This window comes from Hemicordylus capensis, chromosome 6 (genome assembly GCF_027244095.1).
Source record: "Hemicordylus capensis ecotype Gifberg chromosome 6, rHemCap1.1.pri, whole genome shotgun sequence".
In the NCBI taxonomy this organism is placed as follows: Eukaryota; Metazoa; Chordata; class Lepidosauria; order Squamata; family Cordylidae; genus Hemicordylus; species Hemicordylus capensis.
This window is the reverse complement of record NC_069662.1, coordinates 159,285,024-159,303,015: the sequence shown is the minus strand read 5'-3', so window position 1 is coordinate 159,303,015 and position 17,992 is coordinate 159,285,024. Positions and strand designations below refer to the sequence as shown.

The following is a 17,992-nucleotide window of genomic DNA, read 5'->3' as shown; positions in this document are numbered from 1 at the left end:
TTCTAGGAGGGCCCTGAGGAAGCAGCAGGCTGAAAGCTGCTGGGGAAATGGGAAGGCCTGTAAGTAATATTTTAGGACCAAGTCAGTTGGAAGTGTGAAGTAAGTTATTTTTCTTTACTGATTGCTTGGAATCTGCATTGCCAGGTTAATGAAAACTCTCTCTTACAATCTGTTTTATGAAAAGACAATTGTTCATATTGCATACCTTTTTCTTTTAATCTAATAATAAATCCTTGTTGCTGAAGTGTGCTACTTTTCATTTTGGGTCTGCCTTATTCACATGCCTTTGAAGACTTAGGACTGCTCAGCCTTTTTGAGGAGGGTTTTGCCACTTGAACCTCCCCCAGAAATCTTATGTGGAAAGAGTCCCACATTAGGGATGTGCACGAAAATCTTCGGCGCCGACGGGGGTAGCATTTTAAGGGCGGGGGAGGGCATACTCACCCCTCCCGCTGCATTTCCCCCGCCAGTGCACTGTTGATTTTAAGCCCCTAGGGGTGGCAGCGTTCCTCCCTGCCGCCCCATTTCCCCCGTCGGCTGGAAGTGGCTGGAAGTCACGACCGCGCGTGCGCCCGTTATGTGTGCGCGCGCCCTTCTGCTGTGTGCACACACATGCACGACGGGCGCATGCGCGCTCGTGACTTCCGGCCACTTCTGGCCGACGGGGGAAACAGGGCGGCAGGGAGGAACGCTGCCGCCCTGAGGGGCTTAAAATCAACAGCGTGCCGGTGGGGGAAATGCAGCGGGAGGGGTGAGTACACCCTCCCCCACCCTTAAAGTGCTACCCCCGTCTGCGTTTCGGCACCGAAACCACCCCCAGTGCCGAAACGTTTCGGAGGCCTTCGTTTCGGGCACAAGCCTATCCCACATTAAAATAAACTGGTTGTTAGCAGCCTACTCTGAATCCCTTACAGACAAGGACTCAACTCCAATGAACTCCCCGGCCCCCTCTGGCTCTGGTAGGAGTCATGACACTGGGACAGTGCACATGCATGGCACCAGTGTAGCCTCAACATCCATCCATATAGAGGACACGTCACACTGTTCACATCTGAGGGATCATGCTCCCAGAACAGCACTGGCAAAATATCCTCCTACCAAAACCCTGGGTAAAATTGCACAGACATGCAAAACTATTGGAAGGGGGAATCACTACAGCTCCATGGAGGTTTATTGGACTGGAGAATCACTACAGCTCCGTGTTATGGTAACTCATACACAAGCCATGTGTATGGGGGGAAACTTTCTCTGAGGATATACAATAAATGCATATCCTTTGAACCAGCTCATCATCACAGGCCTTCTCCATTAGCCAATTAACATAATTTCCCATAATCGGTTATCTTCCTTATAATTCCTTACAAGAGCCAAGAGGCTTGCAGCAAATATACTTAGAGCAGTCTAACACAGTTTGCTTGTGTACACATTTTTAAATTCATGCTAACAAAAGAGTTCTTAATTTAGTGCCAGTGGAAGCATGTTCTCCTTTTGTCTGAAAACACCAGTATCTCAAGACTGACAGCACAAGCCAAGAGCAGAGCTAATCTTCTTTCATGTGAGGAAGGACAGTGGGCAGAAAATGGAAGGCGTGATGGATCTTTATTATTGCAAATACTGACGCTCTGCTTTTCAACAAAAGGTTCTCAAAGCGGTTTACACAAAAAACAAAAGGAAATGGTCCCATGTCCCCAAAGTGCTCACAATCTAAAAAAGAGCTATAAAGTAATTACCAACAACAGCCACTGGAGGGATGCTGTGCTGGGGCTGGATAGGGCCAGTTGCTCTCCCCGTGCTAAGCATAAGAGAATCACCACTTTGAAAGGTGCCTCTCTGTTCATTTTGCAGATTGCTGGTCTTTTAAATTTAAAACCTGCCTTTAAGACATGATGATTCAAAATAAGGCACCCCTTCGTTATTTCTTCTGCCTTTGTATTTCATTGTGGGCCCTTTGAACACACAGTTCTGTAAACCATGGACCAAACCACCCAGGACACAAATAATATTGTTTGCAGCCCCGCACCCCACCCCATGATTGTTCTTTGCTAAATAGCCATGAGGTGGAGGAGGCGATCAGGACTGGCATTGAGGCGGGGTGGGGGGAGGCTTTGACTCTTTCCCCTCTGCTATGTTCCCAGTCCAGTTGGGATCCCTCACAGGCTGTTATTTCCCCTGGGAGATAAGCTTCAATGGGTGCTAATGGCCACTTAATACATACAGAATCAGCTTCCCAAACTCAGTAGCACAAGTGGCCGGCCAACTCATGACAGACTTCTATAGCATCCCATCTGTCAATAACTCGTGTGTGTGCGCGTGCGTGAATGAACACATTTAAAGAGCAGAGCAGAACATAGGAAGTTGAGTCTTTATTTCATGCTTCCAAAGACCAGAAGGCCATTGGTTAAAAATAATTGATCACTCTTCTGATTGACTGGATGCTTGGACTGTGAGCTTGCCATTCATTACAGCTACTGTAGTCGCCTCTCTCTACGACGTACATCTGGCCACGATAGTTGGGTTCCTCATACAATACCCATCTGAAATGGAGATGGAATGACTTAGAGTTAAAAAATCATATCCTAAGCAACAGAATACACTGTTTTTGCTGTGGAGAATAGTGGTAGGAATTCTAGGGCAACTTTTGATGTTAAACGTTGCCCACTGACCTAGATAAATGTTCACACCTATCAATGAAATGGAGCTGTTCAGCCAAGCCCAACAGCATTTAAATATTGAGATTATTAATAGGAAAGAACTCACTTTGCAAGACACACATTTTAAGACGTTCTTAATTCATAAATGTTTGAGGAGAAACCAACACTCCTCCTCTTGAGGAGAGAGCCAACGTAGTGTAGTGGTTAGAGTGCTGGACGAGGACCAGGGAGACCCGAGTTCAAAACCCCATCCAGCCATAATACTAGCTGGGTGACTCTGGGCCAGTCACTTCTCTCTCAGCCTAGCCTACTTCACAGGGTTGTTGTGAAAGAGAAACTTAAGTATGTAGTACACCGCTCTGGGCTCCTTGGAGGAAGAGCGGGATATAAATGTAATAACAACAACAACAACACTGAACGAAGAGCTGGTTTTACTCCATTGCTTGCCAGAAATCCTGTGGAAATAGTGGAATGCTGGGGCCTTTGTACGTACCCAACGCCAGACCTAAGACATGTGGTGGTGTTGGGTATATGTGCATTGCAGTAGCGGTCCGTGCAGCTCTACCTGACGAATGGCCAGCCTGCAGGCAATGCAGCTCTTGGTGGGGTGGGAGAAAGAGGAGCCACCCTAGCTGCCTCCTTTGGCATTTCCTTGGCTCCTTAGGACAAGCCGTGATGGCAATGCACAATGCACGTTATGTCTGGTGGTGGGTACATGCAGGGGCCCAATGTCCCACTTTTTGCACAGGATTTCTTACTAGCAGTGGATTTCTGACTAGCAGTAGTGTAAAACCAGCTCTTCATTCAGTGTTGGTTTCCCCTCAAATATTTATGGATTTTTATTTTTTATTTTTAACAGAGCAAGCTCATCTGAGCTGCTGACAGGAAGCATAGGGACATAGAAAGCTGCCTTATAGATGAGTCCATCTGGTTCAGTATTGCCGACAGAACTGGAATAGGTACAGAAGAGGGCAACCAAGATGATCAGGGGCCTGGAGCACCTTTTCCTTACGAGGCAAGGCTACAACACCTGGGGCTTTTTAGTTTAGAAAAAAGATGACTGTGGGGAGACATGATAGAGGTCTATAAAATCATGCATGGTGTGGAGAAAAGTGGAGAGAGAGAAATTCTTCTCCCTCACACATAACACTAGAAACAGGGGTCTTGACAGCCTGGGTTCCCAATTAGATAAAACAGTTCATGCCCATATTACAGTTGGAAGTCTGAGAAGGATTGTTTTATAAACTAGGAACAGGGTAGATTTGATTTAAAGCACGATCTAAATCATGATTTAAATCATTAGTCAGTAAGACTAGATTTAAATCATAGGGGTTTTTTTTACATAAAGACTCATTCTTACTGGTGTAATCTTAATATTTACAACCAGATGAAGGTTTCATTTTTGGTCCTCTTCTAGATAGAAAAATTGCCCAAAATAATCTTACAGAAACCTCTGGAAGAGCATGACCTTGTGAATGGATTAATGGAATTCATTTACCAAAAAATTTAAACATTGCATATATACAGCCCCATGCTACATAATTAAAAACTAATCCTTATTTCATGATGAATAACCTTTGGACTATAATGTATCTTAAATAGAAAACTATCTTTAGATAGATTTTTTCCTCAAAATGCATTTTATTTTTAAAAAAATCTTATATACATTTAAAAAATCCAATTTACATTTTTAAAAAATCCATTTAAATTTTTAATTTAATTTTTTTTAATCATTGATTTTTATCCACCCTGCAAACGAAACTGCTTTATGCTTAATTAGACCATTGGTACATCTAGCTAAGTATTGTCTACACTGACTGGCAGCAGCTTCTCCAAGGTTCCAGGCTGGAGTCTTTCCCAGCACAACCTGGAGATGCCAGAGATAGAACCTGGGACCACCTGCCTGCAAAGCAGATGCTCTACCACTGAGCTACAGCTCCATCCTCAAGGGTGGCATACATGGGTCTGCCATCCAGGCACTGATCACACCAAGACCTGCGCAGCTGTGTTGTGTGTCATTAGACCAGGCTCTGGGACATGCCTAAGGTCTCCTAGTAACTGAGTGGCAGAGATGAGGTTCAAACTGGTGAATCCCTCATTCACAGCTCAGCTTCTTAGCCACTATGCTACACAAGCGCTCTGTTGCCATGGCAGCTTGGTTGGGGAGGGAGGGGCTGGCCTGCTCTCTGCTGAGTTTCAGTGCCATCAGTATGGATGGCCAGGGGGCAGTATTGCAGCTAGCTGCTCATCAGGAGCCAGGTGACACAAGGGACCAATAGGGCTTCACCTGGTCCTGTAAAGCTCTGGGTTGGCTCCACATACAGGGCTGCTCAACTTTGGCCCTCCTGCAGATGTTGGCTCGCATAATCCCTGGCTATTGGCCACTGTGGCTGGGGAGTATGGAAGGTGTGGGGCCAAAAACAGCTGGGGGGGGGCAAAGTTGAGCAGGCAGATAACCACCAAGCAGAGATTGAACTCCTCTCTGATTGCCTTCCTCACTTCCATGCCTGCTTAAGTTCAACTACCCACTTCTCTCTCTAGTCTGCCAGCCCAGACACAGAAGCTGGCAATTGACTCTGGGACTCACACATGCATGCCAAATCACAGCACTGAGCTTCAGCCTCTCCCCAGTCCCAAAGCTACTATTGCATATGGGACTTTTGAGGGCTTCAGGCACAATGATCATCTCTCTAGACAGATAAGAGAGACCATCCTTGCAAGCAACAGTGGTCAAGATATTGTGGTGCCTGAGCGGAGGCATCAAATGCTGCCGCTCCCCAAGCCCCTGGTGAGGGCAGCTCCCTTTCAAAATCAACCTTAGCAAGCTTTGAAAATGCCACAAAGGTCAGAGCTGAGCTGCCCAGGCCATGATTGCTCTGTCCTCCTGTCTCTCTGTGGCAGGCAGTATGGAAGGAAGGCTGGTTTGATTTTGTGGTTTTCTTCGCACTAATATGCTGTGCTATTGCTGCTATTAAAAAGGCAGAATTTGGGTGCCTGCCTTGAGTTGTTTGTTTTGTTTGTGAGATAGTGTTGTGGCGAGAAATGGACAGTGGCAGCTCTCTGTGTAGGTGTGTAATATTTCTTGGTGATTGCTGTAATGAGCTCCATGTCTGGCCTTGAGACTAACTTGTGCTTCATTCACTGCTCTGGTTTGCTCTGCAAACTGCAAAAGGTGTACTCAATCAAAATGTGGCTGAAGTTGCTCTAGTTAACTTATTGCTATGCTCATAAACTCAGCTAGAACCCCATAGGATCCTATGTGGAGTTTTGGGAAAAGGTTAAAAAAAAGTTAAATCACCTGCCTGTCCATTTCTTTTGTGGGTTGGGTGGTAGATAGCACCCATCATACCCTACCACCCAATCTACTTTGGGGTCCCTAGGAGCTACTCATGTGGAACAATGGGCTGTTTTGAGTTTCCCCATTGTTCCCTATGACCGAAACACTTGAAATGTTTCGAGTTTGTTCCGTCGAAACAACCAGACCGATTGCTCTTTCGACCATCTGCATTTCATTTCGAGCTTGAAACACAATGCAAAATCCATTTAGTTTACATCCCTATGAGATTGGTCCAAAAATGTCTCTCCAATGTCAGTGGTCGGGAGCATCTAAACACCCTCTTGGCGCACCAATAATTTGTTGCCTGAGGGGACTACCTCACCTTGCCTCATGAAAGGTCTGCTTATGTTAGTCTTGTCGTAGCAACCAAGAATTATCCCCTTTGCTAAGTAGTCTTCACCTTGGTTTGTATTTGGATGGGTGACTATATGTGAGCGCTGCAAGATATTCCCCTTAGGGCATGGGGCCATCGCTCAGTGGAAAAGCATCTGCTTTGCATGCAGAAGTTCCAAGGTTCAACCCCTGGCATCTCCAGGTAAGGCTGGGAGAGACTCCTGCCTGCAACCTTCAAGAGCCACTGCCTGTCAGTGTAGACAGTACTGAGCTAGATAGACCAAGGGTTTTACTTGGTATAAGGCCAATTCCAATGTCCTTGTGCTTGCGAATGCAGGACTTCCCTCCCTCTACCCCCCCCCGCCCATCACAAAGGGGCAGGCATTTTGCCAGTAATAGCTCATCACTGATGTGGTTTTGAATTAAGGCTACATGACAGAATTGTAGATTATTCATCAGGGTTCCTCCCCAGCCATGCAGGACAGACATGATCTCTGACCCAGACCGAGAAATCCCTCTGCATTTGGCAGGCACTTCTGACCTTTCAGCCAGAGTGCCTAGGTGGTTTGCCTCTTGCTCTCCTTAGAGATGCTCTCTTGGCAGGGGAAACATTGTGTGTAAACCAGAACTCCAGCTGTGCCTGAGCAAGCCAAGCACTCCTTGGCTCCAGCCAAGCACTTCCCCCTCTCTCCAGCACACACAACCCACACATGCCTTCTGATGAGCTTGTTTGTCCAAAGGCAGCACATGGTACAATTAAAACAGAAAACCAGCCCATGATATCATATCCCAGCCTCTCTATCACTTATGAAAGGGCCACACACACATTATTTCACACCCCTCCCAAGAGAGCATTTATTACAAGTCAAAGAGATGATGAAAGGACAACCCTGAGTGATCCCTGGTTTTTGGGGGTGGGGGCAGGGGGATGTTTTCAGGGGCAGAGGGGAAAACAGACTTTTGGCTCCTCTGATGTTGCACTTCTATAGCAAAAGGATAGCAACGCAAAAATGCAAAAATAAAAAGCACTCTTGCAGGCAGGATGAAATCAGTGTTAATCATCCTCATAATTATTTTTTTTTAAGCTCATTGCACAGACCCTGTCCTGCCACTTACTGACTTTTGTCTGTGATGAGCAGCACGGATGGGAGAAATGCTGAATTGTACAGCTGAACTGAGATTGTATTATCATCTGTTTTGTAATAAGACCTTCTCACGCCATCCTACCCACACCCACACCCACACCGATGCAATGTCAAGTGACTTGTGAGAGAATAGAGTCTGGGTTTATTGCAAAAGGGACCACCATGGAGATCTGCCAAAAAAAACCCTTATATGAATATAAATGTCCTTTAAAAAACCAGTTTATATGTAAAATGCAAACTGGACAGAAAAAATAATGGCTGACGTGATGAGGATGAGGAAAATTACCCAAAGCAGTCCCACTGAAATTAAAAGGACAAGTTGCATAAGGTCTTTTTAATTTCAATGGGACTACTTTTAGTAATTTCCCTCATATCAGCCATTGAAAGGGGGAGGGAAGAACATTGCACAAATTATGTCTCATTAATTATGAGGAAAACATAGCAGAGAGGTCGTACCAGTTCCTCCTAGGACATACACCACAGCATGGAGTGAGCCCCACACTTCGATTTTGCAAAATGCAGGACAAAAATATCTTAGGTTAGGGGTCGCCAAACCATGGCTCTGGCTGGGGATGATGGGAGTTGTAGTCCAACAACAGCTGGAGAACCTCAGGTTGACCACTCTTGTCTTAAGTTACAGAGGAACATAGGAATCTGTCATATACTGAGTCAGACCATTGGTCCATCTAGCTCAGTATTGTCTGCACAGACTGGCAGCAGCTTCTCCAAGGTTGCAGGCAGGAGTCTCTCTCAGCCCTATCTGGAGATGCCAGGGAGGGAACCTGCAACCTTATGCATGCAAACATGCAGGTGCTCTTCCCAGAGTGGTCCCATCCACTAAGGGGAATAACTTACAGTGATCACATGTAGTCTCCCATTCAAATGCAAACCAGGACGGGCCCTCCTTGGCAAAGGGGACATTTCATGCTTGCTAGCACAAGACCAGCTCTCCTCCCCTAAAGTTAATAAATAAACATGTAAAATTGTAGCTGTGTCCCCTGCCTGATTACTTGAGGTTATGCATATGAATTTCTTTTCAGTTGACTGAACATTTTTATATTAATGTACATCTGAAAAAGGAACACGTTAAGAGGTTTTTTAAAAAAGCAGGCTTAAACTCTAAGGGTCTGAGCAGTTCTGTTTCCACACATTTGATCAGAGAGAGGGTTTCCTCAGCTGCAGACTCAAGGAAGTGGATCTGCAACTGCAATACAGTCGCACAGCAATACGTGTGTTACTTACGCTCCATCCCCATAGACTTTGATGGCATTGATCCAGTTCTTAGCCCAGCCTTGCCTTAGCAAGAAAGAACAATCTTCAGTGAATTCTTGGCAGCGGCCACTAAAGTGTCTTCCCTCAAACACTTCGATTCGGTAATGTTCCCCATGCTATTGATAAAGTTAACCAAAATCAGTTTTTAAAATGCATTTTACTTTTGCAAATGTAAGATCAAAAGCACACTTTGTCACAATTTATCAAACACACATTTATCCCTCACATTTGTACCTTTTTCATCCTCCCAAGGAGCTCTAGGCAGTGTATAGAGATCAAGCCAGGGGTTCTCTAACTTGGGTCCCCAGATATTGTTGGACTACAATTCCCATCATCCCCAGCCACAATGCCATTCTCAAACTTGGGTCCCCAGATATTGTTGGACTACAACTCCCATCATCCCCAGCCACAATGCCATTGTGGCTGGGGATGATGGGAATTGTAGTCCAAACAAAATTGGGAACCCAAGTGAAATTTTCTTGGCACATAATGGTTTTCTTTTACTAAGCATTCTTATTTCGGGAAAATAATTTATTTAATACCTAACTGCTATGCCAATTGAAGCTTTTTTTCTGAGGTAAATAGCAGCTGGATAGGGCCCCTGTAGATTGAAACTAGGGTAGGGTAGAGGGCTAAATTCCCCACATCCCCCTTATAATCCAGATCTTTGATTCAGCTGCTATTGACTATAAAAAAACAACTAAGCTGGGGTCCTCAAACTTGCATTCCCAGATGTTGTTGGACTGCAACTCTCATCATGAGGGAATTATTGTAAAATAAAACCTGGGAACCAAAGAGACCCAGCATGGTGTAGTTTTAGACTCACTGGGGAGATCCAGGTTCAAATCCACGTTCAGCCATGAAATGCACTGGGTGACTCTAGGTCAGTCACTTATCTCTCAGGTTAATCTACCTTACAGGGTTGTTGTGAAGAGAAACATAACCATATACACCACTCTGGGCTCCTTGGAGGAAGAGCGGGAGATAAATGGAATAAAGTAACAAACCACTGTCCTAAGCCCATCAGAGCTGATAATGCTGCAAACGTCACATGGTGTTTGGCTACTTGTCAGACCCCACCATGGTAGGAGAAAGGGAGTTCTTGTGATAAACCACCAATAGGAGTGCACTGAACATTCACCAACCATGTTCATGCACCCCATTAGTGTAAAAACCCACCCTGAGAGGAACAGAAGCCACAAATCGACCATGCAGAAATTCCAGAACAAGACCACAGTGCTACTTTTGACATTTACAAAAGCTCCAGACATCCACACATAGGAAACAAACTAAGAACCCCACAAAGAACAGAAATATTAGCTAGAAATTCCAAAACACACAGTTGAGTAGACTGTTTGCTTTAACACACACACACACATACAATATCACATTTTCTTTTTGTTTCCAGTCAAGTCTGTGGTTATTTAGACAGGATGATCTTGTGACTTTATTAAATGGCGGCAGCGGGTGGGGGGAACCTTTTCCTGGTGGTTTCTGGCACCTGGCAAAACAGTTTTTGCGGGTGAAATGAGGTAAATTATTTTGGGAATTGTCCCCTCCCCCTTTTGTTCTATAGGTATTTGGGATGGAGTTGGCAAACAGGTATTATTTTGTCCTTTTTTTATTAAACCCCAACAGTTTGAGGACATCTAATATATTTATAAATGGAATTATGCATGCAATGGCTTGGCTGTGGTGCCAGGAAGCTTCTAGAATTCCTCCAGCTGTGGAATCTCGAATATGCCTGAAACGGCTGCTGGCAGTTGAAAAAGAACCGAGGAGGAGCATTTCCCGCCCGCCTTCTATACACACAGACAAGCAGTACATACAAACAGTCTCGGATGGGAGAGGGCCCTCCCCCTGGGAGACTAATTTAGACCGGAGGCAGGCAATAACTGTGTGTAAAAGGAACTGAATTCATTTATTTTTTTTAAGAAGTGTCATCTTCCCCAGTGGACCCACAGACTTCTTTTGTTGAACTGTTGCCTTTGGTCAAGCAGGTTTCTGAAACAATGCTAAAGGACCCAGAGCATCAAGTTACCTGAGGTAGCAGTTGGTTGGATGAATGTGCACACTGAGGGCAGGGGACCATGTCCTTTCAAAGCACTCTTTGAAACACCACCATCATCACCACAACTATTGTCTGTCTCTAGCCTTTGGCCTAATTTTAAATTGACTGGCCTGGCATTTTTGCGGCTCCCTTGTGACTCCATCCCACACCGCTCCGGTTATGTAAGAATGTGGAAAGCATGCCTGAGGATGGGGATCACTTGGGGGAAACCACTCTATTCCACCTCCTTGCTTGTCCTCTTATTCAAGTGTGGTTCGTCCCATGCAATATCCCTCTTTCCCAATGGTTTCTACCATTTTATGTCAAAAATGCACCGGAGTATAGAACTACAACAAATATGCCATTTCTATAGCATATGAAATCAGGTTTTGCTCTGCTTTCCAGAGTGTTCTACCTGATGTTGTGCCAGGTGGTCCGAAATAGTATTGTGGGAATATATGGAAGCACTCAAAGGAGGCTGATTTGATTTGTGCCTTTCTTCCCCTTAGGGTCTGAAACCAAGCACTTTCAGATGTTAGGAAAAATTTCCTCACTGTAAGAGCTGTTTGACAGTGGAACAATCTGCCTCATGCTGTGGTGGGCTTTGCTGGAAGTTTTCAAACAGCAGCTGGATAGCCATCAGGGATGCTGTCGCAGTTTGCTGCACTGAGCAGAGGGCTGAAGTAGAAGGTTTCCAAGGTTGCCCCCCCACCGCAACTCTAACATTAATTGGATCATATATTATGTAGGGTCAAATCTCTTCAGGCCATGAATCCTAGTGACAAGTCTTTCTTGTATCCTGTTTTATCTTGGTTTTGTATCCGCTCTGGTTTGCCAAACATCATTCTTCAGTTGTGGCACCCAAAATAAACACAGTAGTTCATAGTCTACACAACTCTGTGGGTTGAGTGGAGAGGCACTTTTGTTTGTCTTCTTCATTTTTATCTCACTCTTCCTCCAAGGATCTCAGGGTGACCTACATGGATCCTCCCCCACATTTTGTCCTCACAACCATCCTATTATTTTCCAAAGTGTTAGGCGAATTCAACCCCAAAGGGCACTGGGCTTGGGCGGGGGGGGGGCTGCAGATCTCATGGCAGGCTGACAGTCAGTACATAATTCACAATGCCTCCTGAGAAGTAACTTTTCCTGTGATAAAAATTTGAATAAATGCACTCCCCCAAAAATCCCAAACAAGCCATCTCCAGGTTCAGTGCTTGCTTACACTCATTCAGCACAAACTCTAAAGGACAGTTTAAAGTGTTTTAAAGCCCTTAGCAGGTTGGGCTCAGGTACCTCAAGGCCCACCCCCTTCCACACAAGCCTGCCCATGCATATGCCTCGGTGGCCTCTCTCTGGATCCCTCCAGCCTCAAAAGTGAAATGGGGTGAGGGGCGTGAGTAGAGGCAGGGCCTTGGCCTTTACATTCTCTCTACAGGGAGCTGTGTGTGTCTGTGTCCCCCACTAACTTCACAACGCTTGAACCAATTTGGACCAAATTTGGAACAGTTGTAATGTCACATAGGGACACCTCAACAGCATATTTTGTGATGACAATTCAAGATGGCCGTGTGATAAGAACATCTGAGGTGGAAGTGGGCTAACTTGTGAACTGCCTAACCAATTTGCACCAACTTGATATACATGTTAAGATTCTAGAGGACATTAAACCTTGATATCCTATAAATGAATTCCAGAATCCATTTCAAGATGGTGTGTGTATGTGTTCCCCCCTAACAACTTTGCAATGCCAGGACAAATTTAGATCAAATTTAGTGCAGTTGTAGTGCCCCATAGGGACATTCCATAGTGTGTGTTTAGCCTACTTTCCTTATGGAAAGCAGCCTTATGAGATTGCCTTGCTGTCTGTGTCCGTCTGTCTCTGTGTGAATAACTTTGCAATGCCTGGCCAGATTTTGACCAAATTTGGAACAGTTGTAGTGCCACATAGGGACACCTCAATGGCATGTTTTGAATGATGTCATCATCTCAGTGCTATCCTCCACCTACGTGCACTACACCTTGTACTTACAGATGAGGTTCTGGCAACTACTGTTTTACTGTATCTATTGTAGTCGGGGTTTAACAACAAAAAGTGCATGAATTTGAAGATGATAATTATCAACTAAAATTATAGTAAAAGGCATGTAAGTGAATTAATTCTTATGAGAACTTCTTGTATTAATTTGCGGCTGTGTTTTAGTAATATTCTCATATCCTTGAATGGGAACCCACATTGAGGAGCAATGTGCCTCTAAATACTGGTAGCTAAGATGCATACAATTGGGGAGGGCGTCCGGGGGCTTCCGAGAGGCATCTGGATGGCCTCATACATGCTGCCATGAGTTCTATTATGGAGAAAAGGTAGGATATTAATGTGACCAACGCCACCACTACACACTAACCATTCCAACTGGTTTGCAGGATCCCATTCGGTCGTTGTGCCCATTCCAACGGTAGAAATCTGGATATTCCCCATGCTCCAGGACATACTGTTGGCCTCGGAAGTCCCCATGACCAAAGCAGACCCAAGCTCCACTCTGTACACAGATAGAATTGACTCGGTTCATGAAACCCCGTTCCTGGAAGTTATCACAGGGCCCACAAACCTCCAGCTTTCTGCCTGTGAAGGATTTGCCCTCATAGAAAACAATCTAGATGGAGGAAGAAAGATATTCCATCAGCTGAACCATCGACCACATCAAAGGTGAGCAATCTTTCCAGTCCTACGATGACTACCTAAGAGCATTTCAAGCAGATTGAATCCGATGTCAGAGATATTTGGTTTTGTGCTCAATAAATGAAAACTAGAAAAGTATCTCTAATGAGAAATTACAGCTCAGCTCCAGCTCACAACATGTCGCTTAAAACATTACCTTCCTCATGGATTTAAGTAAGCCTTACTGTTTTAAATTGTATACTGGCATTCATTAGCATTCACTCCATTGTGTCCCCTAGTTTCCTTTATCCCTTTGCCATTCCTTCTCTACAGTTGTCAGATTTTGTGTATTAAGGGCATGTCCTCTGAGTTTAGACCACCCCAGCTTAGTGAACCCATCCCAAAGATAGCACAACTCCACAGCGGTCCATCTTTTAAAAGTTTTGCTTCACTAGTCCATCCCATCTCCTGCTGATCTCAAGTCTAATTTTTCCATCTTGCACCCTCTCCTTTTAAAAATCAGATCTAAAACGTATGCAAAGTTGCAAAAGCAAAATGTTACTTACTTTCCCCGAGTATTGAGACATGTTTCATTGGCTGTGCTATCCAAAGCTGAAGCGGCAGCTAACTCCCAAATGGGATTTGCAGACCCGTTGGAAGCTCTACTATATATCAGCAATGGGAGACAAGGTTGGGGTTGTGAGGCCCGCCACACAATGCACACCAGGAACTTGCTTTAACAATTCATGCTTAGCTGGCAAGAACTGCATGCCTCGGTCTCTGCTGATACGAGAGTTTTAATTTAGTCCAGACAATTTAACAAAAGAGTCACTTGATGAGGGATTTGAACAGTGAGGGTTGTACATGTACAGTTCCCTTTTAGAGCAGCTTTCCACAGAAAAGGTAACAAGGAAATCATAAAAAGGTGGCTACCCTTCATCTGTTGTTTTCCTGTCAACATAGGATAGTATGTTTCCACCTAAACTTCTCCCCTCCTGGAGTCAACAGGGTCTTCAGAAGATGCCTTAAAGCAGGGGTTCATAAACTCGGGTCCCCAGATGTTGTTGGACTACAGCTCCCATCATCCCCAGCCCCAATGGCCAAAGATTATGGGATCTGAAGCCCAACAGCATCTGGGGACTAAAGTTTGAGGACCCTGCCTTAGAGTCTATGGACATGAACATCAGCTATCTAGACTAGTCTTGTCTACTTTGACTGTAGTTCTCCAAGGCTTTGGGGCAGAGGCTCTTCCCAGATCTCCTACCTGAGATTGGGAGTGGTGGAGTTTGGGACTATGAGTTCATGCATGCAAAGCATGCATTCTATCACTGACTTAGAGTGCCTCCCCCAAAAGGAACAGTCAATTTAACCCCTCAGCACAGTTTATCTGGGAGTATATATATAAAAGGTTGAAGCATATGATCACAGGACAACATGACACATGCAATCACAGATTCAGAGTGCATTTTGCACAGCTTCTACTAAAATAAAAAAACCAAAAACTGCAGCACCCATGATGGCAACCAACCCCCCTATAGTCCCATGTTTCGCAGCCAGAAATACACCAACACCTAACACATACACACGTGGACAAATTTGTTGGTACACTTACAGCTCATTGAAAAAGTATTTTATGCCTCCTGAAAAGCGATTAAATGAAAAGCAATTGTCCCATGTACTGCATGCCTTTGATACATCATCGAGTAAAGCAAAGCAAGTGTGAAAAGAGATAAAGTATTGCTTATTTTACAAAGATATTCTAAAGTGGCCTGGACACATTTGTTGGTACCCCTAGAAAAGATAATAAATAATTGGATTAGAGTGATTTTTCAAATTAGCTGTTTTCTTTAATAGTTATCGCACATGTCTCCAATTGTGCAATCAGTCATTCAGCCTATTTAAATGGAGAAAAGTAGTCACTCTGCTGTTTGGAATCACTGTGTGTCCCACAATGAACATGGACCAGAGAAAGCAAAGGAGAGAGTTGTCTGAGGAGATCAGAAAGAAAATTATAAACAAGCATGTTAAAGGCAAAGACTATAAGACCATCTCCAAGCAGTTTGATGTTCTTGTGACAACAGTTGCAAATATTAAGAAGTTCAAGATCCATGGGACTGTAGCCAACCTCCCTGGATACGGCCGCAAGAGGAAAATCGACCCCAGAATGGGCAGAAGGATAGAATGGCAGACAAAAAGCCAAGGACAACTTCCAAAGAGATACAAGCTGAACTCGCACCATCTGTTGTTTTTTGAGTGACAGTGGGGTCAATGGAAGAAGACCCAGGAGGACTCCACTGTTGAAAGAAAAACATAAAAAAGCCAGACTGGAATTCGCTGAAATGCATATTGACAAGCCACAATGCTTCTGGGAGAATGTCCTTTGGACAGATGAGGCAAAACTGGAGCTTCTTGGCAAGTCACATCAGCTCTATGTCCACAGACGGAAAAATGAAGCTTTCAAAGAAAAGAACACCATACCTACTGTGGAACATGGAGGAGGCTCAGTTATGTTTTGGGGCTGCTTTGCTGCATCTGGGATGGGGTCTGTGCAGGGAACAATGAAATCTCAAGACTATCAAGACATTACGGAGCGAAACATACTGCCTAGTGTCAGAAAGCTCTGTCTCAGTTGCAGGTCATGTGGATCCTCCAACAGGATAATGACCCAAAACACACAGCTAAAAGCACCCAAGAATGGCTAAGAACAAAACACTGGACTATTCTGAAGTGGCCTTCTAGGAGCCCTGATTTGAATCCTATTAAACATCTATGGAAAGAACTGAAACTTGTAGTCTGGAGAAGGCACCCTTCAAACCTGACACAGCTGGAGCAGTTTGCTCAGGAAGAGTGGGCCAAACTACCTGTTGACAGGTGCAGAAGTCTCATTGAGAGCTACAGGAATAGTTTGTTTGCAGTGATTGCCTCTAAAGGTTGTGCAACAAAATATTAGGTTAAGGGTCCCATCATTTTTGTCCATGCCATTTTCATTTGTGTTATTTGAAATATTCTGTTCCATCAAAACTCTAAAGCAAAGTCTGATTTTTGTTAAATGTGGAATAAACAATGATGGGTGCCAATTACGTTTGTCAGTTTCAAGATATTTCTTTTTTCGTGGAGGGGTACCAACACATTTGTCTGCGTGTGTACATGGCTGGTCTGTGGAAAGCTGAGAAGGATTTATCTGTATCTACACACACATGGTTCGTGGATCCGAGTTTGGCACTATTCCAAATTATATAACAAGGCAAAGCAGAATTCTGCAATCTAGACAGTACACGTCAGTAAATTATTAGCGACTAGCTGATCTGGTGCAGAGCATCTGCTCCCCTAATGTGTCGCCGCCGCTGCTTTCTCCCCTCACTGCCGCATTCTCCCCCACCTGTCGTCTTCTCCACCTGTTCCCTGCCCTCCATCTTCTTCCTTCCCTGCCTGCCGACAGTCTGTTTCCCCACCCACCCCCTGCCTGCCATCTTCTTCCTTCCCTGCCCGCCCACTGGCCGTCTGTTTTCGTGCCGTTTTCTTTAGCTGGCCAGTGCCATTTGCCGCATTTTTTTTTGCCCGCCGGTCAGCTACCACCACCATTTTCTTCTCTCCACCCATCCCATGGCTATGTGGCAGCTCTCCAAACTCTCATGAGAGCGGCCATGCATGGGATTAGCCATGGGTATGCCTTAGAGAAATATATATAAAGAAGATGATCACTGCTGCTACCTGCACAACTTCCAGCACACATCCACTTCCATTGCATGGCTAAGCATGAACATATCTATGGTATAAAAGGTGTCTCTGACTTGTGGTGTTATTATTTTATGTTGGCTGCAGGGAAATGGCTACTAAGTTGGTAGATGCACCAGAGGTAGAGTTGTGGCATGATCATTGCTATGACCTCTGAACTCAAGCTTCAAGGTGAGAAAGGGACCCTCACAGTTCAGGTGCTATCAGTGGCAGACTGGTTTACATCAGTTCATTACTTGATCTATCATTACTTAAGGCCTTTTGGCCAGAATGAGTGAATGGAGCCAAATGTCTTCACTGACTTATATGGCATTTGAGTTAACATTGGAGCCCCTTACTCAATGGTAGTCAACACATGTTAGATGCATGTATGAACTGGCTCTGAATTGAGGAAATTGAACTTCTAGACCTTATAAGAGATCTCTGAAGTAAAGTGTTTCCACTGAATTCTGTACCACTCATCAAAGCTCTGCAGTACTGTAGGGTTAACTCCTATACAACACATGCTGATATGGAATAAGATCAAACCAGCTCAACATGTGCTATTTTTGTAGTGGCTCATAATTTATTAACAAGGACATGGTCAGGCACTCTAGAGACATAGCTAATTAGTCTTCATATCACCCCTGGGGAATCAGCTAATGAGAATCATCGTTTTTGCACAGATGGGGAAATTGGGCCAATGGGAGGTCCTTGGCCTCAGAGGGAGTTTAGTCATAGGCAGCCTTGAAATCGAGCCCACTGGCATTAGGACTGGATCCAGCATGAAAGTTAACCAGTTCCATGTTCCAGATGCTATTTGCATAGTTT

At 44.6% G+C, this 17,992-nt stretch overlaps 1 protein-coding gene and 1 long non-coding RNA gene across 2 annotated transcripts; one reads left to right on the top strand and one right to left on the bottom strand.

The window, feature by feature from the left end:
• Positions 1 to 2,348: 2,348 nt before the first annotated feature.
• On the bottom strand, positions 2,349 to 10,943 carry CRYGN (crystallin gamma N). The gene is made up of 3 exons (XM_053263455.1): positions 10,780 to 10,943; positions 8,709 to 8,854; positions 2,349 to 2,534 (listed from the first exon to the last, which is right to left on the bottom strand). The coding sequence occupies exons 1-3, from the start codon at positions 10,828 to 10,830 to the stop codon at positions 2,399 to 2,401; spliced, it is 333 nt and encodes a 110-aa protein (XP_053119430.1). The 5' UTR covers positions 10,831 to 10,943; the 3' UTR covers positions 2,349 to 2,398.
• LOC128330479 (uncharacterized) lies at positions 10,488 to 17,358 on the top strand. The gene is made up of 3 exons (XR_008310117.1): positions 10,488 to 10,784; positions 13,213 to 13,495; positions 17,270 to 17,358. It is a non-coding gene; the product is annotated as an uncharacterized LOC128330479 (long non-coding RNA).
• The last annotated feature ends 634 nt before the right edge of the window (positions 17,359 to 17,992 follow it).